At 42.0% G+C, this 27,113-nt stretch overlaps 1 protein-coding gene across 1 annotated transcript in view; it reads right to left on the bottom strand.

Moving 5' to 3' along the window:
• Positions 1 to 1,052: 1,052 nt before the first annotated feature.
• The window catches only part of LOC310987476 (neural-cadherin-like), a gene marked incomplete at both ends in the record, with an annotated part of 83,720 nt that continues 57,659 nt past the window's right edge, over positions 1,053 to 27,113 (bottom strand). Inside the window, 13 exons of the mRNA XM_083973756.1 lie at positions 1,053 to 1,622; positions 2,268 to 2,422; positions 9,327 to 9,577; positions 11,875 to 12,058; positions 12,748 to 13,012; positions 15,408 to 15,574; positions 15,865 to 16,048; positions 17,942 to 18,065; positions 20,007 to 20,134; positions 20,260 to 20,387; positions 22,029 to 22,243; positions 25,399 to 25,676; positions 26,146 to 26,375. Of these exons, the coding sequence (XP_083829882.1) occupies positions 1,053 to 1,622; positions 2,268 to 2,422; positions 9,327 to 9,577; positions 11,875 to 12,058; positions 12,748 to 13,012; positions 15,408 to 15,574; positions 15,865 to 16,048; positions 17,942 to 18,065; positions 20,007 to 20,134; positions 20,260 to 20,387; positions 22,029 to 22,243; positions 25,399 to 25,676; positions 26,146 to 26,375 (2,879 nt within the window). The remainder of the gene's footprint in view (positions 1,623 to 2,267; positions 2,423 to 9,326; positions 9,578 to 11,874; positions 12,059 to 12,747; positions 13,013 to 15,407; positions 15,575 to 15,864; positions 16,049 to 17,941; positions 18,066 to 20,006; positions 20,135 to 20,259; positions 20,388 to 22,028; positions 22,244 to 25,398; positions 25,677 to 26,145; positions 26,376 to 27,113) is intronic.

Raw genomic sequence — 27,113 nt, 5'->3', positions numbered from 1 at the left:
TGCATTATGTAGGTGCATACTGTAGATGGACCGGATACAGACATCAAAACCATCAGCTGCATGCAGCGGATCTGTGTTCTTCCCCAGCGGCTTGCTCCAGTGTCACAGCTGTTTAACTCCAGTAATGCCGGCCAATTAAGTATGGTGTAGGGCGGCCTGCTGGGACCTCCACACTTTGGAGTCCATGCTGGAGACTCCCAGAAGCTCAGGTCGGGGGGGTTACAGGCTCTGGACATAAATGATTAATCCTGAAATTGACTTTGTTCCTCTCATCAGGCCTTTGTTGCTGGTCATAGTTAGTTGAATGAGACAAGAACAGATGTTTTAGTTTAATTCTTGGTCATGAATCGTCATCCTGATCACTGCCAGGAATAAAAGGGAGACAAATTCATCTGGAAATACACAGACGAGTTATTCATGTGGAGGTAATAAGACCGACATCTTATTTTACTTTGTGTCTGCTGACCAGAAAAAAAAACCCACACACACCCTGAGCAACATTTGATGATGAAAGTGGGCTTGAAGTTCAAAAACGGAAGAATTGACGATCATTAATGTGAACTGGTGAACAAGATCAAGCTCGAAATATTATCAAAGATATTCATTTATTTAAAAGGAAATAGATAATACAAATGAAACAAAATCATTTTGTCACACAAACGTTTTCATGAGTCATTAACAGCAAAAAGATTCCGGCTCTCTCACGGGAAACTCGTTTGCCGACTTTTACTCTTATGAGTTTTATGACATGAGTAGTTTGGACACAGGGCGCTTCCAAAAAGTGCTTTCTGTGGAGTAAATACTGTACAGTGCAATGCCAAGTAAACAATACATCACTGATCATTCATTGGTAAACATTTTTTATATCAAAGAACTGAAGAGTTCAGAGTTTCATCAATACAGTACATTTAGGGCAGACTTCACATAGATCCAAGCAGCCTCCCAGTCTCAGAGCATCTCACATCTAATTATCTCCCTTATGAATTCCTCCATCACTCTCTGATTAGAGCTGCTTTTCTGTAACCTTCAGTTCAGTTTCTCCGAACGCAGCCTCACCCGCTCTTCTCGCAGTTCAGCTGCCCTCTGCTCTCCTTCGCTTTGTCTCTCTGGCCCTCCGGAGCCTTGGAGTCTCCTCTCAAATCGCAGACCACAGCTCGGAGGGTTTTGAACTTATCCAGCCGGGAGCTCTGGGCCCCCTGAAGCTTGGCTTCTGAACCCTGAGATGCACTGAGGGAGCTGAGGGAGCGCACCGCCGCCAGGCCGCGCTCCTTTCCGGAGGGACGACGCGGGGTGGTCATGGTGCCGCCGAGCTCCTCCGGGTGCTCCATGTCCCTGATGACCTCACACAGGTAGCGGGCTAAGTCCTGGCTGGAGAAGGAGAGGGTTTTCTGGGAGCGGCGGAAGGTCAGGGGGGAAGGCAGGGTTTCTGTCTCTGAGGGGGGGACGGCCAGACGCAGAGCGATTGCTGCGCTGCCGTTTCCATTAGACACTACCTTCTTATTGTTGTCCTGGGGAAGCTTACTCTGCGGGTAGGAGATGATGCTGTGTGGATAGCTGTAGCGGAGTGACTGTGCCGGGCTGGGCTGGAGGGAGCGCTGCAGCTCCACCATGTTGAAGGCATTCTGAGAGAAGGAAAAAGACAGAAGAGGAGAAAAGAGGTGTTTCTTTTGTTCCTGTGTAATCTTTTCAGGAATTCGGGGGATAATGAAAAGCAACTCTGCCACATGACACCAATCTGCGCTCAGAGCAGTGTTGCACAGCTAATGCATCTGCTAGCAAATGAACTTGTTCCCCAGACTAAAACGAAGATTCACCATGTAGGAAGAGATGTTGGCAAAAACAGCCCCATTGATTAGCCAAGTAATTAATTATCTGATTGCAGAGGAAGGGAGGGGGGGGGGTCTTATTACCACCCCTATTAAAACAGAGGCATTAACAGCTTTTGGTGTCTACTTGCTTAATTTCAGCTAATTGACTCACATTCATAGATCTCCAGGGAAAAGATATTTGGTTTTAATTTCAAGGCACTGTTTGCTATTAAATGTTACTGTTCGGGCTATGTTAGTTTAAAATTCTGCCCTCACTCATATACGTTTATCCCTTTAAAATGTCCCGAAGTGCAGTGTGTGATGACATTTCAATTTCACAGCCAAGGAAATGAGAACTTAAAGTGGTGCCATATTTGTGTCGTGTCGTGCACTCTCTTTACTCCCCCCTGCCTGTCTAAATATCATCTCGCCTTTTTTTTTTTTTTTTTTTACGTTTACCTGGTCCTGCTCCCCGCCGCCTTCCTCGTCGTAGTTGAGCACATTCTCTCGGATGTCCTCCCACTCGCCGTGGTGCGCAGACACATGGTACACACCCTCCTTCAGGCCCTTGTGTCTCCTCCAGCAGGAGTAGAGGAACAGGCCCAGCATCAACACTGAGGGGTGCCAGAGAGCAGGTTAACGCAGCAGGAGCACTCGCACATAATTACAATTGAGATTCTAAGCAGAAAAACATATCTGTGGGTGTAAATGAAATTGACTATGTGAGCGGAAAGTGATGATATAACACAGAAATATGAGTAAATACCACACTGGCAATGTGAATATATGTGTTTTTCATCAAATGCAATATAACAGGCAGCATCCATTTGAATAGAAAGGTAACACAGCCTGATATTTGACTGCAAATGGATTTTCCATCACACTGATTTGTCCTGTACGACCTATTAGCTGCACCGACTGTACAGTTAAGACATACTAATGGAACATAGGTGGAAACAGAGGCACCACCTTTCCACCTACTGCCTTTGATGTTTCCCGGCTTATCAAAAACCACAGTTCCTTGGAAACCTATTAACTGAATTTGTACTCCTCCCAACTTAAACTCAAAGCCTCGGTGGCTCGGCTGAAGCGTCAAGAGGAATGCTGCAGGAACCGAGCAGGAAAGGTCCCACAGCACACACATCAATCACAGCTATTGTGTGCTGAATTATACAACATGCTGGACTGACCTTTAAAGTCCATTAATCTCAACCAGTATTTTTCTCCCATCTGCCATCCCTCCCTCTTTTTCTCCTCCTTGCTATCTGTTTTTACAAGTTCAGACTGATTCTCTTTCGTTTTTTTTATTTTTTTTTTATCTCTGTGATTCTTTTTTTTTGTCTCTATATAGGAATTTCCCTCTGTCTCTCCTCTTGTCTTCCTCACTCATTAAGTCTCTCGCTGTTCCTATTTTTCCGTCCCTCTCTGGCCTCTGTCTGGCCTCGGCTTTTATCTCTCACACTAGATGGGATCCATTTCAACTAGAGTAGTTTATATGGTGCGTGTTAAAGGAGATATCAGCTTCACGGCCGTTTCGGCTAATGCTGCGTTCAAGGCAGGCTTTTGAAACCGTAAGTTACAGCTTCAAGTCACAACTACGACTTGGTAGCGTTCCAGGTAACCCGTAGCTCGTGTTTTTACCATCCTGTTGTCTGTGAAAGTTCCCTATAACGGCCACTCGTAACTTCTGACCCGTGAACTCGTACCAGATCGAACTGGTATGACTTCACAGGAAGGAAAAACACAAAGTACGAGTTTCCTTGAACGCACCATGAGTTAGCAGCCCCCGCCCTTGTCAGGCATCAATTGGTCCTCGTGCTACGTCACCACATTCACGCGCATCCCTTGGCTGCACACACAGCCCTTCATGCCGTTCTCTCTCCTCATTGGATAACACTTGTATCCCAGAAGAAATGTTTTCTCCTCGGGTTACAGCAGAGCAGAGTGACGGAGAGACTCGTGTTCCGGTCGAAACACTCTATGTAAGTGATTGCTGACGGAAAATATGACTAATTAGGACTTATATTAACAAAAACATTTCACTGATATCTCCTTTAAGTATCAGTTTAATTGGAAATCTTCTGAGAAATGCAGGGTAATCACATTAGTCTGGATTTTTTAAAGTAATTGCTTCGAAAGAGAACAATGCACCAACAGCTCTTTGGGGTCACACTAACAGGCAGGTACTCAAAAACAATGACAGAAAAACAACTCCCTGAGAGCTACTCCTTGCTAAAAAAAAAGTTATCTCAATTAAAAATCATCATCTGTATTTATTTATCAACAGGAAGGTCTTTTGACACCTGTGCTGCTGCGCTTTCCTCTTTCTATGCTGCTCTCATATTAGACAGCAACAAAGGGATAGTAAGCTTCCACCCTCGCTCCTCAGCCGGCCGTCCTCAGTATGGGGTGGAGGGGAGAGCGGTATTGATCAGCTGACCCAGCTCCTCCACCGCTGTGTCCAGAGTGCCCACGCAGAAAACACCAGAATCTCAATGAGGCCCGGCACCAACCAGACGCCGGCCCTCCTCCTCACCTCCAGAATTACCTGCTGCCTGCAGGCCTGAGTTCACCTCAGCCCTCAACCATCACCTGAGCTAATATTAAACACATCTCTATAGGGGAGCAGTTCGATTCACAACCACTCCACCAAACACACACAAACACACATAGCCTACACACACACACACACACACACACACACACACACACACAATTAGGCACAGGTAAACACACACTTTCTCTCACTCTATGGTTGTTTTGGCTCTTACACCTGCAGCCACTACTGCCTGGAGTTGTACGAGTGTGTGCATGCGTGCGTGCGTGTTCGTGCTACATTCCAGTGAGATCAATATCACCCAAGGCGGAGAACAAACCTCACAGTCATTCATCAATCCATAATGCTGCTGCCTCTTTGCCCTCTAACCGTTACTATGAACAGGGTATTATGATGTTAGCCATGGACCGGACTGTACATTATGAATGAGAGCCGAGTAAACAACATCAGCTTGATCAAAACACTTAACTCTATCGCTGCAGCTTCGGCCTGAGCTTAATGAGAAAAAAAAAAAAAAGACAGATGAAACATCAAGGGAAGATTTGTGAGAACGGAAAACTGACGAAGGAGCAGGAGGAAATGAGACAGGTGAGAGATGGGGAAGAGTTGAAAAAATCATTTATTTATGAATCACTCAGGGAATAAAAAGAACAGGCACTTTACATGATCGCTTGGCATCCAGAAACCCATATGGGAGGCTAATTTCTTCCATTCTTCAAAAAGCGAATGTCAGATTTGATGCTGAACTAATGAGGCTTGGTCAGATATCAGCTCATCTGGCTCAGTCAATAGCTCACACTGAACTCACATTCTAGTGGGCCTGTGATGGCTTATGTAAAACTTAATAATGGATGATCGTTTTAACTTTTAATGCATGTTGAGGCAGAGTAAGAGTCCCCCTTTAATTTAGCGCCCAGCAGCCAGCAGTCTCGCTTCGTGCAGCGGGTGCACAGAGTGCGAGTGTGTATTTATGATAGCGGTTCCTGTGGTGATGGGGGGGTTATCATTGAGCAACTGCATACTATATAACCAGATGTTCATTAAAATCAAACCACTGAACTCATTTCACTTCCACATCCAGGGCTGTTGATCGTGACACCTCACGATCAAGCTGGATGTTATTTTTTTTTCTTCAAGTTCAGTGATTTATTTGGCTTATTTTGTTGAAATAAAAGGTGTGAAAACACACAGCCACCAAAGCGCACAAGAGCGCCCACTGACTGTGAAATATAAAGTAGGACAGTATGTGTTTCTTGTTGAGGTGAGAAGTTTGAGCCTTGAATGTAAATGCCTCATCAGCAGCAGCGGGCAGGCTGCTTCAAATAGATTGCACTGTCTTTTAGTTTGCATGCACCCAACACATAGGTTTTCATGAATGATGCCAAGGCCACACTTTATCATCTTTGAATTCATTATCAAATATTGAAGACCGCTTTATACGTTTCACTCTCAAGTGTCAGAATAACTGATGTCCCAATACTAGCCACATGCCCTGGAGGGAATGTTGAGTCAGTTATAAAGGCAGGGACAGTGTATTGAATCGCCCAGGCGTTTTATAAGCCTGTCTCTGACAGAAAGACTCATAAACAGCGATGTGGCCCTACAGAGGGTAGTGAGTGCAACAACACGCAAGCCCCTCACACACAAACACACGCACACACAAACACAAACACACGCACACACACACACACACACACACACACACACACACACACACACACACACACACACACACACACACACACACACACACACACACACACACACACGTTTGTCCTTCTATCTTTGTGAGGAAAGGAAAAATCACATTTCCTCAGCTACAATCCCTGAAACTAACCCAATTAAACCATCTCTTTCCTCAGCCTCAACAATGAATTAAAGGGAGAGCTCATGTGTTTGACACAGGGGTGGTGTGTTTGTGCAGCCGTATCAATGCATATGCATTTAAAAGACCCTGCTGGCAGCTTGGTCTATATTGAATTTTTATCCTATTAGATCTTAACACAGCTCATAAAACCATCAACCCTGCAATTTTAGTGACTGTTTACAGAAGTGGGCCGGTGTCATCAGCACTTAGCTGCTTCGGTTATAACGCTGTCGCTAAAACACTGAGATGATTTATCGATCGACAGAAAAGTTAATCATCAACTATTCTGATAACTGATTTATCATTTTCACATCATCACCAAATGCCAAATGTGATCATTTATCATTATAAATTAAATATCTCTGGGTTTTGGACTCTTGAGTGGAACACATTTTTCTTAGATTAAATTAATAAATGCTTTCATGAATGAATTAATATAAAGTAGAATAGAAAATAAAATAAAACGTAGGATGAATTAATTATCAGTTTAAATTTCTTGTGAAAGTATCAGTCGGAGTGTTTCTAAGGACACGGCTTTCGGCTTTAAACTTGTTTGTATGTGAGAATTTCTGCATGTAACCAATAAGAGACAGACTATTTTTGGAGAGGATTATCTAAAGTATTTTTAAACCGCTCCATATACCATAGGGTCATCCATGTATTCATACCTTTTCTCGCTTAAATAACACTATGCACCAAGGCATCAGTCATAAAACTTCAGAATTCAGCAGCAGGGCTCTCTATAGACGTGAAGAAGAAACCACATAACCCTCATCTTATACTTATTGATTTTAAGATTCTACTCCTCACCTACAAAGCAATCAATGCTAGGGCTCTGGTGTACATTTCTGAACACATGACCTCTTATATGTCAGAGGCCAGCCTTAGATCATCCTACAAGTCAAAATCTTCAAAAGGGAAGATCTTTTTTCAGTGAAGAACCCTAAACTCCTACACCTCAGGCTTACTAATTCAGTTTTTACTACTTCCATTTCTGTAATCATCTTTTAAATACTTGTCATATTTAATTATGTATTTGAATCAAGTGCAAAGCTTGTTTTCCACACACAAATAGAGAATACATCTCTCTCACCTCTGCATGACTTTTCACCTGCATCTTGACTGCATGCTGTGTTATAGCTCTGAATGCGCTATGGCACTGTGGTTAGTTTAGTGAAGTAAGTAATACATTATCATTCTTTGGGTTTTTCAAGTGCCTCAACAGACATTAAATGTCTGAGGTAGTGCTGACCATAGCTCCAAACCTCAGTCTCAGATACAGTAGATCTAATGCTACAGTTGTAATGTCAATAGTTAATAATTTAAGAGGCTGTTGAGTGTACCACAGATTTTTTTTTTCCCATACTGGAAGTGTATAGCTATTAAGGTTACTCTTTCTAACAGAAAGTTCACTTTTTACGTGTTCTTAAAGGATACATTACAGAGGGATTTATGATCAAAGGTCACTAATTAGATTAATTTTAAATTTTCACACAAATTGAAGGATTATATGCTCAATTATGGGAAACACGTACGCTAATTAAAGCCTTTCAAGAGCAACGAGATTATCTCAAACACTCATGGTTACCAAGCTCAAAACCTTGCTCAAGCTCAAGTCCATTTACTGTAGTATTGAAAGCTGTCAGTTTAGAAGTGTATGTGAAAGGATGGTAAAAAATATTAACAAAGACAGTTTGCTCAAAAAACCAAAAACCAAAAAACATAAATAAGTTGTATGTAATTTAGAAATTGTGAATATTTTCCCCTTTTTGTAGGTAACATTCGCACCATTTAACATGAACAGAACAGAAACACCTCCACATGGGGCGCTTTTATTTTGAAGTCACAGTCCTCTGTGGGTAGCCAGACAGCAGTGGGTATTTTTCCCATCAGAGGATGTAAACATCAAGCTGGGGCATTATTTTTAGAGCAATCACGCTTTCACATCTTAAAATACACAATGACAAAACTGTTTCTGAAATGAGAGTTGTGTACGAGGACGCTGCAGGTGCTGTTTGCTGTTGTAAGTCGTTCAAATGTTTTTGCCTCTTGTATGTTGGCACAAAATGTTTTTTGTACAAGAGGCTGTTTGTTACTGTTCTTTTCTTTTTTCTTACAACCTGCTCGATGCCAGGTACTAGCCACAGGAGTCTGTGCACATGTATTTCCTCCTATCTGTATTACTGACACTGTCAAATCTAAACCATTCCATTAAGCAACAACCCCTCAATCACAACTAATCTAAATCCCATTCAGAATGATTTTGAAAAATAAGATCTAGATAGAAACCTAAAATTAACTGAAAATGTGTTTAAACTTCAGAGGGTTTTTTTCTTGCTTATACTTTCAAACACTGCACATAAAATGAAAGTGCACAATATGGAAACATTTAGGTTGACTTGGGAAAACATAATCTGTGCATAGACGTGTGGAAGGAAAAAAAAAAAAGGCAAATCAAAGACATTAAGGGAGTGAAATGAGTGGATGGTGGAAAATAAAATAAGTTGGACAGACAGAAATAAGGCTGAGAGTGAAATTGACTTCTGAAGTCGGAGCGTAACATTGCAAAAGACAGAGGACACAGAAGTGATGAGAAATATAGAACAACGCAAAGAAATTCCACAACTCTGCGGGGACTTGTACAGCGTCCCCGTGAATCGCACAGTTACAGTGTACAATGTTTTCCTCCATGCTTCTCTCCCAGTGAGTTTATTTATTTCATGTTTCCACCAACCTCCACGAGCCGTTGGTGGAAACATGAAACCCTCCTGCACGGCAAAATCACATCCTGGCACAACTCAAGAGATCAATACAGCTACAAGAAATGTGTATGAATAGATTTCACAGAAACAAACAAGGGGCGGAAAGCAAATAAAACAGAGGATGTTACAGATAACACCAGACATAATGGAAGAATTACACCATGAAGATGACAACAGAAAGAAAGAAATATACAGAATGAAAGTCAATGTACAGTATAAAAGAATGGAATTTGTGGACAAAAACACACAAAAGACGTTTTAAGAAAAGCAAGAGAAAAGATGATGACAGAGTTGTTACCACAGGTAGAAGAGGACGTAGTCGACATAGCTACCTAGAAAGGCCAGGACACAGATGCTGATAGCGAACATGGAGCTGAGGCTGAGGCTGGTGCTGTCCTCGTTGTGGAACATGGCGAGCGTCACCTCGCAGTGACGGCCCCGGTAGCCCTCGCTGCAGTGGCATGTGTAGCGGGACGGAGAGTGAGCCACGCAGGTGCCGTGGCGACACGGCCGGCTCGCACACAGCGTGTAGACGCAGACTTTTCCCAAGGAGCTCTCTTTGGTCAGGTGGCCTGGAGGGCACCTGCGCAGGGAAGAGACGGTGGTGTAAAGCAAAGACAAGAGACACTTGGGAAACTGTCAGATAAAAGGAAGGCTGAAATCTACAGAGCTATGAAACCTACGCTGACAGTGTAAAAATAAATCCCTCAGGAGTTACACCTCTTTTATCAGATTCAAAGATATGCTCTTTGAAGGTTATAGTGTCGACTGTACTGCAGGAAAAACACAAAGAGAAACCAAGAAGCTAAGATTGGCTTTGCAGTACTGGTCCCTCAGTATATTTGTACAAAAATCCCCCTGAATATCATTCACCCCTGCCCCAGCTTCTTCCACTGCTTTGTATCCCGAGGCTGTGCTGCAATCACAGAATATGGATATCCAGCCGCAGTGAAAAGTCCCACACTGGTTCAGAGTCTTGAAATCACAGCCAGGAGAGCCAGTGGCCATGCAGGGTTTAAAGGGGCAGCCCAGACTCTGACAGTCACTGCTGTTATACACCATTCTCTAAGGCCGACACACTATTAGACACACAATATAACTGGGCTGAACTCAGCCTAGCTGCCATCTGGTGGACACTTTGATTTCAAGGGTGCTGCAGAAAACTCATCAGAGCATGAAAAACACTCAGACGCACAGACTGTGTTATACAACACAAGTGGTGTATGATGTGCAAAAACTAATTCAAGTCTTGTGTGTGTGCTGTAATGTTTTTGTGATACAGGGTAGACAAAAAGAACTTTTGTTTCCACTCTCTAGTAAAGCACTTATTCAAACAATTTTAAGTAATCACAACATTATTGGTTAATTAATTGTTTACTGCTGCTTAATTATAGGTCATTCACAGTTATAGCACATCTTGTAAATGCTGGTAAATGGTAAAGATCATGGGTTTCTCACTTTCTACTGCACCATCAGTGAGTGCTTCTGAGTCATATGCAATGTTTGTATTAATAGGACATTTGCAAACCTGCAATCTTCTGCAATCACTTGAGGACGTGGAAACAAGTTGGGAACACTGCACTCTCATATTATCACCTTTTAAGACGATACTGGCTGATGCATTCGCAAACAACTGCTTAATTACACATCCAGCAGCTACAGAGCAACATTATCATTAATTTGGAGTTGTGTTTCTGGTCACCTGCTGAACGTAAAAAGCTGTGGTTTCGGTCTCTCCTGAGGGACATATTTGCCTCTTTAGCTGCTAAATGCTCCACTTCATTAACCAGCCAGTCAACTGTTTGTCTGCTCTCTGGTGCAGAGCAGATAGTGTAGTGTGCAGCAGGTTTTCAGAGTTTTTTCCCCCACTAAAAACAGCAATAGCCTAAAATTGCTTTTAAGAGCAAAGTAAAGTTGCAGCTGGACAACTCAACAATGAAACTCACCATAAAGCACCATAAAGCTAAGGACAGCTACAGATGCGGGTGAAAAGTCATGCACACAGTTTCAACACTGTCAGTGTCTCTGGCATTGTAACATTTTGCATTAGGGCTGCATGAGACGGCAGAAAATCACATTTTTTGACAGATATTGCAATTACAATACAAGTTATGATTTCATTTTCACTAAAACACTTTTTACAATGGTGATGATGCAGTTTGTGTACCAAACATGCATGTTTCCTGAATGTCTGGAGAATATGATTTGCAGACCAGGGCATCTCTGAGCACCACAGTGTTTATAATGCTATCAATAAACAACAATGTTGTGACACATTTAAACTTGTTACTAAAAAGATTATTTTCAGTTCCTTCAATTTTGGATATTCCATGTAGCTCAATTCAGATGTCAAATATATTTTATTAATTGTGCAGCCCCCTATTTGTTGTTATTTTTATCACCAATGCAAACCATGTGATGGTTGAATCACATGCAAATAACTTTCAGAGGGTAGCGGCTACGGCTTAATTGTAAAACAACAAACAATTGTATGTGACTATTTAATTTATATACATGTTTTGGACTGTTTTAGCTTTTACTCTTAAGATAAAGCACTTGCTTAGAAAACTCTACATCTAAGTAGAGCTTGTTTCTAGATGACAAATTATAATGCAGAGCTTTCAACCTAATGTGACCTACCTTGTAGCAGTTTCATTTTCAGTCTAGCCCCTGTAATAAATCCATATAGTGCAGGTGTGTGGCTCTCCACATCATTTGTTAATACAATTTGCAAGTTAAGTCAGTGATTTAATCATTGCCTCGGCTGTGGTATGCAGTCCTCGTCTCTGGCTGTATGCATGCAAATATGTACAGAATGTGCCTGCATCACGTAAGGCCTCATTAGCATCCTGGGATGTTTCTTGTGTTTATTTACAGCACCTGCACTCGTGGTGTCTCCAGAGGTCCACGCAGACCAAAGGAGGGGAGCAGTGATGTTTCCTGCAGGCATCTGAAGAGCAGCCGACAGAGACGCCCTGTGAAGTGACCACCTGAAGCCCCTCTGAAGCCTGTTCTTTATCCAAGGGGACGAGGCGGTTGTTGAACCTTACATCTCGCAAACAGCCTGGTGGAAAAAAAAAAAGAAAAAAAAAAAAGAAGGAGGTGAAGAAAAATAAGTTTCCAGAGTTTATAATGCAAAAAGGCACAGTAAAACAGCAGTCCTCCGGCGAAATCTTTTACAGACTCACATTTACGCCACGGCAGGGGTGTAAACTCAAATAAAAAGGCACGCAAGCATTGACACATATACAATGACTCGCTGACACACAGGTGCAGACCGACATACACTCTCATACGCACAAACACACAAACAGCCTGAGGCTAAGCTGTCAGCATGGACTTTTTTTTTTTTTTTTTTTTTTGCAGGATATTTTCTCTGCTGGTTAGTTTGCTCACTCTGCGGGAAGGATGGGGTCTAACTCATCATTTAAATACAGATCAGAGTCACTGACTCACTTTCTCTCATCTGCTTGAAACCAAGGGATCAAAATACCTTTGGGCCAGGTTGTGAAATGCAGAAGAACCAGTAAGTGGCAAAGATAAAACTGAATCTTTGATATGCCCATTAATTTCAAGAGATATACAAGTGCACTCCTTTGGGTATGTGTTTGCCAATAAATCCACATATTAGTATGTTAATTAACTTATCAATCATCAACTGACTTTTAATCTAACAATTAATTCCTTCACTCAGTTGTTTTAATATAAACTCACTCAGCCTTACTCTTTCCAAATAAATAACTTGCCACTCACCAACGAAGCTGCGGTTGTGTCCTGAAGGAAAAGAGTTGCCAACCATCACCACCGATGGGTCGATAATGATTTCCTGACTCCGCCCTGGCGAGGCTGTAACCTCTCTGCGTCCTCCCCCTCTGTCTAGGCGTAGGGTGAACTCTCTCCCGAACCGGTCCATTTCCACCTCATGCCACTCTCCATCATCGATGCGATGGTAGGGCAGCGTGATGTTGTAGTCGCCATCACCGAGGTTGTATAAAACAACCAGGAGACCCTGAATAACCTGAGATAAACAGCAGTGTTTTACTGATCTGGACATTCAAACAGAGGGAGCGTGGAAAAAGATATTGTAATCCTTTGAATTGGCTTCACATTCACACAAAGCGCTGCTCCTGCTGCAGTCTTTTGCATCGCCGTACAACAAGCTGGCCTGTCATGCCATTACAGTAGCTGCTTTAACAGTTTTGTGTTAGTGTGCATAGTGTGGATCAACGGTTTAGCTGTGGGCTGACACACAAAGTCTAAACTGACAGGCCTAGGCTCCTGCCGTATTGTGTTGATGGACAACAACAGATCTTGTGCAGAAGAACATTATAGGAAGTAGGCCAGATCCTGTGGTGAAGGGAAAGGAAGCACAAAGTTAGGGCCAGGATTGGAAGGATTGTGAACTTTAACTACCCGGAGAAGACACTCTGTGGTGTGAAGCTGCCAGAAAAATGGCATGAAATTTTCAGTGGTTGAAATTATTTCAGCAATTTTGCAGCCATGATGCCTTTGCAGTGCCGGTGTACGCATCATTGCATGGCAAACGCCAGAGTCATCCCGAAGGGAAGGTATACAAGAAACAACAATTATCTTCAGCAGTTAAGGATGAGCGAACACAATGGACTCGACCAATGAGGGGCTCCAATAACTGCAGCTTGTACATGTCCAAAGCTTAATTGGAAACAGTGGGGCAAGATAATTCACATTCAATCCAGCTTGCATTAACTATTGCTCCCTCAGCATGGACGTCTCAAATGCGTCTCCCCACTGGACACACACACAGACACACACACAGTAAAAGCTGAGTGTGCTCTCCCCGCTGCTTCATTTTGCCCTCGAGTCCACAACAAAAAATGGGCAAAGGACAAAGGACTCAATCAATACACAGGAAAAAATCTGATTATATAAATTTTCTGCAGTGCCCCCAGAGATGTATGCAATCACCACTAAGCACAAAATGTTCAAGCAAATTTCCAAAGTCTGAATTCTTCTGAACTTTTTCCAAACTCAAATCACATTTAATGAAAAAGAGAAAAATAAAATTGAGAGACTATGATTTTTGACTTTTACTGTGTGTGAGAGCTGGTGCTCTCTGACAGAGCAGCAGACACCAGTGACTCCCGAAAAACTCCCTCACAGACTGCATTAGATAAATGTTTTCTTTACAGAGACACCACGCTCCTCGAAGAGCTAGATGCTGTTTTATACCCAGATGGCCCTTGGTAACCTTTGTGTGAAAGTGTGGTTATTTATTCAGTGTGCACTCTCTCCCATATCTACCCTTAAGAAAAGAAAGGGGAGGGAGACAGCCCTTTAAATTAGAGCCTGTTGTCTGCAAACGTACCAGCCTCGTGCTCAACTGTCTCTAAGAGCTTTGAGACAACCAGGCTGAAAATGCTTCGGCGTGTTGCCGCAGACAGACATCAGATGTTTTATACAGTTCACCAATTCAGCTCCGGAGAGGGTTTCACAGAGACGGGGTTTCATAGCCCACATACAGTAAAGGCTACAGCCTTTTCCTTTTCCTGTCACTGTGGACTGCAGCGGGGGAAGAGGACAACGTTGTTTTTCCTCATGTTGTGTAAAGACCACAAGAAACACAAGAGACGGGGGCTGACGCTTGAAACAATGCTGTCTAACAAATAACAAGCACAAGCACAAAGACAAACATGTTTTCAAAGACAGACCGGTGGCGAGGAAGAATACACAACAGAAGCGGGGTTCACTGCCAACACCTGACCTGTGAGTTCGCCAAAAGGAACTGTCCTAACAGAGCCATTTACCTACCAGCTGCTGTTCACACTCCGCCTGTCAGTCAGTGAGATGAAAGGCTTTGACAAGAAACACTGGCTTCATATCCACTCTGGAAAGTGTCAGGCAGGAGAGGGGATGCGAACATGAAGGTTCGGCAAAGTGAAGTAGACTTGTCTCCTAAAGAAATGCGCTGCGTGAGCACCGCTCCGCCCCGGTTGTGGCAAAGCGAGCAGCATGACTTTGAGCTCACCACTTGAAGCAAGCCGTGTCAAAACCCTCAAGTACAGAGCAGAAAATCTGACCTTCGCTTAAGAGCACTCTGCCCTCGAATTACAGTGCACACATTTGCTGCCTGAACTGTGATGAAACATTAACCAGAGACAGAAATAACCTTGAATAAAGCAGGGTTAATTTTTTAAATAGCAGCAGCTCAATGGTAGATTCTGCAGACTAACTGAAAGACCTTGTTGAGAAGATGCATATGTCACTCAGCAGCCCCCTCAGTACCCATCCATATGTCTCCAACCCTGGTATTATTCACTCTCAGCTTGACAAGCATTTGCGGCAATCATTGTCCAGGCTCTAATCATCATTTAAAAGCTCACAAACAAGACAATCGGAGCTGTCGAGGTGGAGAGGAGTGACCAGCCGTGACTCACCTCTAAACGTAGATATTCATTTTGCTCCTGGGAGAGCAGACTGAGGACGACACCGGCGGCGGCCCGTGTGCGCACGCCCACCTGAACTCTGGTCTGGCGCGCCGGCAGGGACCACAAGAGCTGGAACTGAATGTGGCTTCGGCCGTCGAATGAGAACTCTGGAGCCGCTTGTCAATCAAAGACACACAGGACAGACTTGTTCAATTAATTCAGCTGTCATAGGGGAAATATACAAGCATATCACAGCAGAGACGTGCTGTTCTGCTAAAGTCCTTAATGTAAGTCGAGGTTATCTTCCTATGGCAGCAAAGTGACATTTTAGAACACAGACTTTTCCGTATCACCCGTTTTGGTCTGCACACTCTGTGAAGCTTGAAAATCCCTTGCTCCGCCGAGATCTCACTGTACTTTTTCCTCCAAAGCACACAGTCAATTAAAAGCTGTTTTATACGCTTACCCTGGTCACAAAGTGGACCTGTAAATCCTGGTTCACAGAGGCAGCTGGAGGAGCCCCACTCGCTGTGACAGTGACCCCCCTTGCCACAGGAGGGAAGCTGCTCCATGTTGGTGCATTGGTTGTCAATAAGAGAGCAGCCGGGCACAGTGCTGGAGGATTCAGCCGGGGAACCAAGGTCATACAGCTGAATGGAAGAAGAAGAAGAAGAAAATAAAAATATGAAGAAGAGAGAAATTCAGTGAAGGGAAGAAAATCAAAGGAAAGATGTCTCTGTCCTTGTTATCATAGTAGATGAGCAAAAGGAAATGTTATTGCAGACTGAAAATTTTATCTTGTTATTACTCAGTGCCAGATCATGTAAATTACTTCATCAATTCATCTGACTACTGATTGTTTAATGCCATACAGCAGCGGTTTTCAAAGTGGTGCTAGGGGGTCCTAAGCAAAAACAAAATCAAATCAAATTATTATATTTTGAGAATTATTATGAAATATAATTTATAGTAACATAACATATTGAAACTATATTTCCCATCATGCTCATCTTTCTAATTGCTTGCCAGCCAAAATATAATTCATGACATTATAAACTGTGTTGACCCGGCAGTTTGTGCCTGACATCAAGCCTCAATCTTGGTGGGTTTGCAAAAGGGGTTCCCAGCCAGAAGCTAATGCTATTTGGGGGGCCTTGGCATGGAAAAGTTTGGGAACACCTGCTATACAGCATTTATCATGAAAAGCGCAAATTTTATAATTAAATCATTACTTTTCAGATAAGAATAATAAAAAAACACACATTTTATTGATTCCTCACAGGGAAGTTAAGAAGTACAAAATTAGTTTGTGTATTGAATTCTCAACAAGCTAAAAAATTATAATGCTGCAATGTAATTAAACTGAAACAAAGAGACTGAAGAAATGGCATCAAGCAGGCAGTGAGGTGTCTTGTCTCAGCACTGTTAGCAGCATGGAAATACAGTTATTGTACTTGTGACAGCCAAACAAAACATAATAGAGCAGACGAGTGGAGTAGTACCATTAACAATACAGTAACAATGCAGCAGCTGTTGTATTGATATTCCATATGTTGCAATACAATATACACTTTAATGCTGCTCTCTGCATTTAATCTACTACATCTCTGAGCCAAATATTGCACTTGTTAAACCACTCCATTTATTCAACAATAATAGTTAGCAATTAGTCTAAGATTAAGATTTCACGTACATAACTGTTGTGAATTTATCATATTAACTGTATTAATAAAGATTACAACGCGGACGACGAAATGTTGTAACCCCTATTAGTGTCGTCTTGTCATATGTCTATTTTAAGGATGTAAACAGGACGTACGATGTTGCCATGGAGACCTCCATGCATAAAAAAAAAAACATGCCCACACAATATACCGTACATTCCTGCCAATGGCTTTACATCATTCCACAGATTCAGGCGGTGGTAATGGACCAAGAAACAGAGCAATGCACCAACAAAATGCAGGGAATGTGACTACAGTATCAAGTAAACATGGTTTTTTTTTTAAATGCAGGTTTTAAAATTGGCTTTGCAAAGGATTTATAGGGACGGAAATACTTGCATCACAAACTATACATACTGTACATACAATTGTGGATACAGAAATATCAAATGTAACAGTATGTTTTGTCCAGATGTGACTGGTTTCATATTAAATAAACAACTAGGCTTGGGTATATGCTGCACATCTTCAATAAAATGTATGGAAACATAGATGGAATATGTCCACTTGGCAAACCTCCTGTAGCTACATGTTGACTACAGAGACAAAGACGGAGATTGTGAGAGGTATTATGACCAGAAATGAAAGGGAAAAGCGAGCGACATCAGCATTTGGGAGGTTTTCTAGCATAGCCTTGAGGCCAAATTTACATTCTTATTGAAGTTGAGTCCTTCAGCACCTACAGTATGTGGTCCTTCATCCAAACATGTATAGAATAAAAGGATACGATAGAGAAATCCATTCATGTATAACCAGTCCCATAAACAGCCCTCATGACAGTGCGTTATGTAGTAAAAATCTTCCTGCTTCATACTTCACCTTGCTGTCCACAAGCAGGTTCCTTATACACCCAGTATAGTGTTTGTGCTGCAGCTGTGGGTATTCATACGATATGTTCTTACTGACTCCACCGAGCTGCAGAACATGACTTCCATTTAGGTACCTGGGAATGAAAAAGCAACTCTAAATATACAAGTAAACAGAGAGGAAGAATGTGAGCAGAAGAAAAAGAAAGAGCCGGCATGTAAAGATCTCATGGTTACAATTCAAAACACAAAGATCAATACAAAGAAACGCAGAATGCAAGCTGAGGAGAATGAACACAGACACACACGCACACACCATACTGTAAGCTGTCAAGGTTAAAATTCAGGGTTTCATTCTTTTCTTGCTGAGGCTGTCATCACTATTACTGCTTTCTGACAACCAATATAACATCTTATTCTTATCTGTTTTCCCCCTTATTTTGAAAATATATGTGTGACTCGTTTTCCCAAAATGCGCAAAACAAAAACTGACTCAGCACAGTAAGTGTGCTTTTTTCAAAAACAAAACTGGCAACATGAATAAAAACAACGGTGTTAATTTAAGCCTGTTAACTGGCATATTCACAGATTAATATAACAATTACTTGTATCAGTATCATAAGTACAAAGTAAAACAGTGATCCAGTGTGGAGGACACAGAGTTCTTAAAGGCTCTAAAGATTTAGAAGTTATTAAAATTAATAGCGGTAGTACATCTTTAGCATTCAAAATCTTAATTACACAACAAAACAACAAGCACAGTGGCACGTTAAGCTCACGGTGGGGGAAAAACAACTCAGCTGTGGCAAAACAAAACCCGACTATTTGCAGAAACATGGTCAGAAAGGTTAGCTGGTATTTTGAGGATTATACCAGAGGATTTCATCTACAGATTCTTCTCTCCAGACAGGACAGCCTGGTACACTGAGAAACTGAACACTGAAAGCTTAAAACTGTCTGAGACGTTAGCTGATTAGATTCTGATAAATGACGTTACTTGTTCTTAAACATCATTTTAGATACTGTTTCACTGACCAACTATAAAAAAAAAATATACCCTGGTCCTGTCTCCAACAAAGTGTTGTTCATTGTTAGGACAATCTTTTCTGCAAAAGGAAGCTAATTAGATGTTCACATTAATTTTAAAACAAACCTCAACTGTGAGGCTTAATTTAATCTTCCAGGGCCCCGTTCCATACAAACAACCGACGACAACCACTGTGCAGCTGATGCCGTTAAGTCAATTTTACATAATTAACATGAAAGAATATCACAGTCCCTTCAACAATGGCTAACATTAGTTTATGCAAATGATAAGACAACAACTGAAATCACTAATGTTACAAAGCAAGTATTACAGTACATGTCAGCACATAATGAACTAAAATCAATATCCAGCTCCAAACTGCCACAACCAGGGAACAGCAAACATATCCTTTCAAATCCTTCCAATAAAGCTTGAGTTTTCTGGCAGAAAAAATTGAGAACACACTATTGGAAACCTCAGTATATGTTAACATACTTGAGAAAGGGGATCCTGTATTTACCTTGTTGAAATGCAGTATACCTTTGCTGTACATGTCTGTGTGCAAATGAATAACTTTAATCTCCTTTTTTTTTTTTTTTACCAACTTACAAACTGCTGCTGTTGTGACTGCAAATGCTCTGCACCATAGAGAATTGTTTACCCCTATGGGGGCATCGGGCATTTAGACATCATCCCTAGGGCCCTAACTTGCCTTTAGTTTGAAAAACAGTGAGCGAAAGAAAACCTCAGTAGATTAGTAGTTTGCAACTACAGGAAAACCCCTGAAGGATCTCTGGAGAATTTCCAAAACCTCATTGTTGGTTACTTCAACCATAAACACGGGGGGTTCTTCAACACAAATGTTGATGTAGTTATTTACATATATTTATATGTAAAAATACAATTCATTATTTATCTCATGATTTAGTACTGGAGGCCTGAGGTGCTTGTGAGCTCCCTTTAAATATCAGAGGAAGTGTTTTTTTTTTTTGTTTGTTTTTTTAACTGTGCAGTGTTGGTCAGTCTTGTTTCACTCAGTTATTGATCTTACTTGTCCCTGTTGGGTGTGACCCCTCGGATTTCACAGGAGGAGCGGTCCTCCGTCATTGCCCATGAGTCAACGCCTTCCGTCTCCATGACGATCGCGCTGGAACATCGATCAAGAGTGAAGCGCACTTCCTTTAAATTGGGAGAGAGTGGGGAAGGGGTCATCATTGCTGCATGTGTGGTGGATGTGTCAGTATACTGTAGCTATAGGCTCTAATCTCTGTGTAAAGGCACTCGCATGAATGTACTTGTCTTACTTTGCTGTTGCTCCTCACATCAAGGCGATGCCAGCGTCTGTCAGCCACCCCAGCACTGTTTGTTAATTGGAGGACCAGAGTCCCAGAACCGTGGTTAATTTTCAGACTGGGCGTACCTCCAATCAGCTCTGAGGGAAAGGGATTTCAGAATTAACTCGAGCTAATAAAGACCATTATTAGACCTTAATGAAAATTTTGCAGGACAACTCTTCGAGATTTGTAGCGTCGAAAAACAACTCGGTTGCACAGACAAAATGTGCATTCAAGGTCAAGTAAAAAATACAAACTGTGACGAAATGCCTGGCAAAAAAGGCAAGATGCAAATAACTAGTTTGTACAGGGATGGGAGGAAGCCCAGGGGACATATGAAAGCATCTCACCTCAAAACAAACACACGATATGAAGAAAAAAAAAAGATGGCAATAAAATATAACACAGCTGGGTTATAGCCGCAAATCTAAATAGCAGCAGAGACGAGGTGATGGAAAACAGCTCGATGTGGCTGTAAAGTAGGAAATAAAAATCAATTAAAGGCTTGGTTCACCCAAATGATTGCCCACAGTGAGCTCTGATGAAGATCACGAATAATGACGATGCTGTTTCTGGAATGAGATGCTTCTGCTGAGTTGTTTTTTTTTTTTTTTTTTACCCCCCCAAAATTTCAATTTTAAAATGTGTGAGGGACACACAAATGAGATTGAATTCACCTTAATCATATTGGGGTGGAAGCTGAAATCTAAAAGGCTGATATCTCAAAAAAGAAATAAAGAAAGAAAAAAGAAAAAAACTATCTGCATGGCAAGATACCACCAGTGCTAAATTAGAAAACATGTTATGTTTTTTTCTGTCATCTGGGCACAGAGAATGGTAAATGGAAAGTATATGTATGTATGAGTGTGTGCGTGAGTAGATATCATGTTCACAAGTAATAACATCATAGCTGCAGGCTGTGTCATCAAAAAAACATGACTTAGACCTGCTTCTAGCATATTATATTACGTAGATTTAGCATATATGATCACATTGGAAATTTACAACATGTATCTTTATTATTCAATCATCCTAATCATGGTCTTTGTCTTCTGAAATGATTTTCTCCAGCTCATTTAACTGAGAAAAATCTCTACCTAACCCTGTCCATGAGTAACATTTATAGTGTATATAGTAATATCAATATACTGTAAATACACAAGTGACCATGTACTCTGTCTATAAGTAGCATATCATCAAAGGGATGAGGCTTCTAAGAAAGTAAGCTTTAAGTGCACTGAAATATTATCCTGATGACACGGTGGCTTTATAGTGATCACCTATTCAGTTCGATAAAATTTTAACTACTGTCCTTCACGTGTCGGATTCAAGTTCAACTGACTTGTCTCAGCATGAATAAACTCTGCTGCTCAAAAGTCCTTGAGTAAGACACTGACTGTCAATTTGCCATTGAGTCTGTTCAAAAGGCGAACTGCTGCTTTGACACTGGGGGATAAGAATAAACACAACTCCTTGAGGTGCACAACAAAGTATTAACATGTACAATAAACAGTTAAAATGGTTTTGTCTGTGCTGCACTGCATGGAGCACTTACTGTATACTCAGGAGAATGAGTGCTCATATTCCACAGCAGCACACTAACAAACTAAATTTGCCTCATATATCGGAGGAGCTTCCACCCAGTAATTAATCGCACAAAATTAAGTTCCAAGTTTTAGTGTAATAACGGCTCAGAGGCCCATTTGGTGCAGGTCTAATTATCAAAGCGCATTCTTTACCTATGGCCATGTAGTCCTCAGCATCACCGGGCTGCAGAGTGGCTAACGGGCCAGCATACAGTAACAGTCCATCGTCTTCCTCTGTCATAAACTCCAGTGAAAGATGGCTATCAAAGCATGGTCTTATGGGGGGAAACCAGGCATAGCCGTTGCCAAGGAAACTAAGCCTCGTCTGCTGACAGTCTGGCCCCTCAAGCTGTGGGGGGCAGTGGCACCTGTAGCAGAGAGGAGGAGGAGGAGGAAAAAAAAAAGTGAGGAGAATCAAGGCAAAAACACAAGGAAAGAAACAATCAGTGTCGTTTGTGTTCTGTGCTCTGAGAAATGGTCACACTGTCCAATCTCTGGATCGGTGCGTGGCGACTCCTCTGGCAGACGTGACAGCCTTGTTGATTTGCACAGGCAGGGGGGCTCTGACTTTGCTCCAGGGCAGCCGCTGTCAACGGACGGCCAAGGAAATGTTTTTATCAATCAGCTGTTTGCATTTGCCCACAAAACCCAGAATATCCAGCTCTATATTAAATCAATTAGCCGTGAACAAAACATTACTCACTTCTATTCTTTATCTACCGCAGCTGCCCAAGCTGAACCCTGTGGAGACTCACTCCTGCTCGGCACATCACATCTACTTTGTTAGGAGATAATTAATTCTATTTCTCTCACTTTCCTGTGCTGCACCACCACTGATTTCTTTGGGCTTTTTTTTCTCATTTATCCCCACACAACCACCACCACCACCCCTCTCTCATTCTTAAGGTATTACACACTATAGCTGATATCTGTGCAATTGCCTCCTCTTGTACTTCTCTTCTTTGATTAGTGTTGAATGTTAAGGATCACTGCTCCTGCACAGACTGGAAATGAAATGTTTTCCATTGCTCTTTACAATATGTTTGTGTATGAGACCGTAATAGTAAATATTAACAACCACACAACAATACCATAAAGGAAGAGATTGATGTGGTGATGAAAAAAACAGCGCATTCAATCACTGCGATGGTGGGGATGGAAGGGACCGGTTGATCTCATCCTGTCCCCTCCACTGCAGGCATGTGAGACAAGCTGGCTTTGCTGATAATGTCAAAGCCATCTATTTTCATGCAGTGTCTGAGGAGGGCTGTGTGTACTGAGGCTGTTAGGGGCTGTTTCTCCCCATCGCTGTTTATTCTGCAGAGGGGCAACACATGTCAGGAATACTGATCCATACGCAGCAAAAGGGATGGCTTAGGCTGAATGTACCCTATGCATACATATGCACACGCCAAGCACAGCACCTTACTCTTTCACTGCTCTTTCACGTGGCTCATGAGAGCAATGCCGGTCCAAATAAGAAGAGCAGGGCATGTTTTTCTCACTTGGACTGACAATATCTGATCAGCTGCTGTGTGAGGTTGCCTGTTAAGCCTCTTCGACAGAGGATAGAACCAGAAATTGGATCCTTTATGGCTGCACTGCATATACACATGAAGGCACATATAACACATGTGGGGAGATATTCTTCTCACAGCAGAAAGGGCCTCTCTCAGCAGTGTGTGGATCAACTGCAGTGAAGACAATTTAAAAGATAAAAGTGAAAAGAAGAAAAAACTAGTTCTGTACATTTTCTCTCTGAAGCCTGTGCCTTTGCAAACTCACATGTTCATGTAAATGGCATTCCTAAAGTTGTGAGCATAAAGGGGGGCCTGAGTTGTACTAATCCCTTTGCCCTATATTTATTTAATCTGGGCATTAGTGTGTGCATGAAATGAACTGCGTGCTATTTCTTCCGGGATAGACTACCACAGAGACCTATTCGCTTGAAGGTAAACGTCTTTATATTGACTGCAGATGTTTGTCAATATTTAGGGTTAAAAGTACTCGCAAATGACCTCGATCCAAAGTCTATGATCATTGTCGACAGTTAAAGGGATAGTTCAACATTTTGGCAAATTGGCCCATTGCCATAATCGCTATAGTCATAGCAGTAGGTTCGTTACCTTTATTTGTCGGTGTAAGCTATTTTTAGAACGGAGGAGCGGAGCGGCAGGCTGTTCAGAGCTACACTATGGAGGCTAATGGAATTTCTTGGTTTCCCTCATCAAACTCATCAAATACAAAATCCCAAAACTCCAAAACGCTTTCGTGGACAAGTTGTGAGCTGCACAATCACCACGCTATGAGATAATAATGGAACGTTACCAGACAGAGTTGTTTTAGAGGGAAATTCATGCAAAACCGCTGATGCGCGTTGCCTTCAGGGACAGTTTTTCAGCAAGCAGACTCTGTATTTACCTCGAAAACGGCTCTGTTTCGTAACGTTCCATTATTATCTCATAGCGTGGTGATTTTGCAGCTCACAACTTGTCCACGAAAGCGTTTTGGAGTTTTGGGATTTTGTATTTGATGAGTTTGATGAGGGAAACCAAGAAATTCCATTAGCCTCCATAGTGTAGCTCTGAACAGCCTGCCGCTCCGCTCCTCCGTTCTAAAAATAGCTTACACCGACAAATAAAGGTAACGAACCTACTGCTATGACTATAGGGATTATGGCAATGGGCCAATTTGCCAAAATGTTGAACTATCCCTTTAAGTTCTGTGAAACACAGCGCACCCGAGCTTCAAAATTCCAGTTATAGGCTTTAAATATGCAGATTTAAAAAAATATATAAACATATAAAGGTAATGGAAAATCAAGTTTTTCAAGTGTTTTTTTTTTTTTTTTTTTTACCTCGTTCACATGTGCAAATGGTATTTTTTTTTAGTTTTTTTTACCTAATACAAAACATACAACACAACGGCTAAATATTTCCAGTTTGGTACCAGCCAGGGTTTCATTTATCACAAAACTAAGGAACCAATAGTTGGCAAACAGGGGCCAAGGAAGGAAACCCAAAACCTACAGAGAGCAAGAGTTTGTGTTAGGACAACTATCAACTCTGTAAGCTACGTCTACTGTTTAAATGCATCTGCTGATTTTTTTTTTTTTGCCAAACAGACTCCTCAGTGGAGTCAGGCTCTGACTAAGGGTCAAACCATGTATGGCTGATTCCATCTTGATAATCACTAACTTAAGAATATATGCACATACATGCATACTGCTTCCATAAATCATAAACCAAGGCCAAATAATCCTGCTTCTCCATATTCAGCTGACAACACAGGAGAGCAGCTCAGCTAGGTTTGCTTAAGTTGCAGGTGAAGGAGATTTTTCTTACAAGGGACTCTCTTAGTAATTCTAGGTTCACTGCCAGCGATACCGCTCTTACACTGCATCTAACAAGATTAGAGCGAAAACTGTGGCACATCAGGGAATTCCTGTTTCTGTTTTCTATCTTTTAAAAACCTATTTTTTCCATCCCCATTCCTTCTGAACAGCTGCTGGCATGCCTCTCACCTGTATCCAATCTGTGTGTCGATGCAGGTCCCCCCATTAAGGCAAGGGTTACTGGGGTAGGACGAGCAGGGCTGGTGGGTCCTTTCTCTGGCGGCGCAGCCACACACAGCCACGGATGTCACCTTCACTGACACCAGGGATAAAGCACCTGAGTCTACCAGAGTGGGCGAGTCACTGATGCTTAACTGCGTGGAGCAGCCGCTGGAAGCCTTGCAGTCTGTGCGCACACACTCATCTACCTGCACCTGGCTCACATTCACACGCAGCAGTGACTGCAGCTGTGGAGAGTCAGAGCGGGGAAGAGAGGAGACACAAATAGGAATTACAGTAATTGTCACTGAATTGATAAGAGTTTGTATCTCTGTATGTTTGTTGGTGATGGGTACTTAGTAAGATACTTTGGGAGGAGGAGGGATAAAATGACAAGACCTAATCTCCATAAATGCTATTAATATTTTATACCTGGTTGTTTTTTTATAGGAGCAAGACAGAGGGTTAAGCATTGGAGACAAATCAAAATGATATAACATCAAAACGTGGAGGAAAAGAAAGGAGGTTACAGGGGAGGCAAAGACAACAAATAAATGGGAGAGACAAAGAGACATGACAGGGCCGAGCAGTAAACAGACAGAAAGTTGGTGCGAAAATAAAAGGGCAGATAAAAAGCCCTGTTATCGCTTCCCCTCAAGCTCCCAGGTGCATCACTTGATATATGAGCATTGATCACTATCTATCAGACACATATACCTTCTTTTTATGTGCAGCGAGGATGGCGTGCAGTTTCTCTGGGCGCAGGTAGCCATTATCAGTGAGCACGTAGAAATGAATGTCCACCGTCTTCTCCTCTCTGTCTGCTATGCTGAAAATGTTGATACTCCCCGATCTGACGGACAGCGCTTCAGACAGGAAGTCCCAGAACGTCTCCAGCCGACTCCTTCCCTCGACATGTGAGTCGATAAAATCTCTTGCTGTAATGCCTTCAGGAGACAAAGGGAGAAGGGGTTCAGGCAATAAGAAGTGGTGACTTATCAATGACAACTACAGAGTTGATCAAAGCCTACCAAGTTCCTGATTCCATTAGCACAAGAGCGATACTGACATCTCCCCCCTATTGATCCATTTCCTCACTGAATCATCCATAAGGTGAACGAGTTCTTGATACAGTCAGGAAAAAGTCATTTATTTATTCACCGATAAAAAGTTAGCCAGCCGCCTGCCGCCTTGTACAAAATAGTCTAATGGCTGTGGAGGATCAATCAAATTTGCGGTGTCACCTTCCAATAATATCTGGAGAATGCGGGCAGTCATCTTTAATCTCCAAAAATGATAATGACTGGAATTCAGAGGCATCCAATAATAGCCTTTGAATCTGTTCGCCGAATGGCTTTTTAAATGTCAAGGACTTTACCTGACACTTCCAAATTGACCTTTATAACTCCGATTTGCACTGAGAGACTGACAGAAAAATGAACACTCTAACATAAACTTCAGCGGGCTGGAGAAGAAGAAGAAGAAGAAGGAGCAGAAGGAGAGGGAGGAGGAAACTATTAACAAGTGCTGTGAATAGCTGCTTTACAATGCTTAAAAATGCTAAATAATGCAAGTATTAAAGTTTCTCTTGACAGCCTATTATTTCAGCGTTAACTGGATTGACAACCTGATAATCATTCAATGAAAAGTACCAATTTATTCATGCCTGTGGCCTGTCTCTTTGA

The sequence above is a fragment of the Trachurus trachurus genome (genome assembly GCF_905171665.1).
Source record: "Trachurus trachurus genome assembly, chromosome: 6".
Classification (NCBI taxonomy): Eukaryota; Metazoa; Chordata; class Actinopteri; order Carangiformes; family Carangidae; genus Trachurus; species Trachurus trachurus.
The sequence above is the reverse complement of the archived record's forward strand: the minus strand, read 5'-3'. Positions and strand labels throughout refer to the sequence as shown.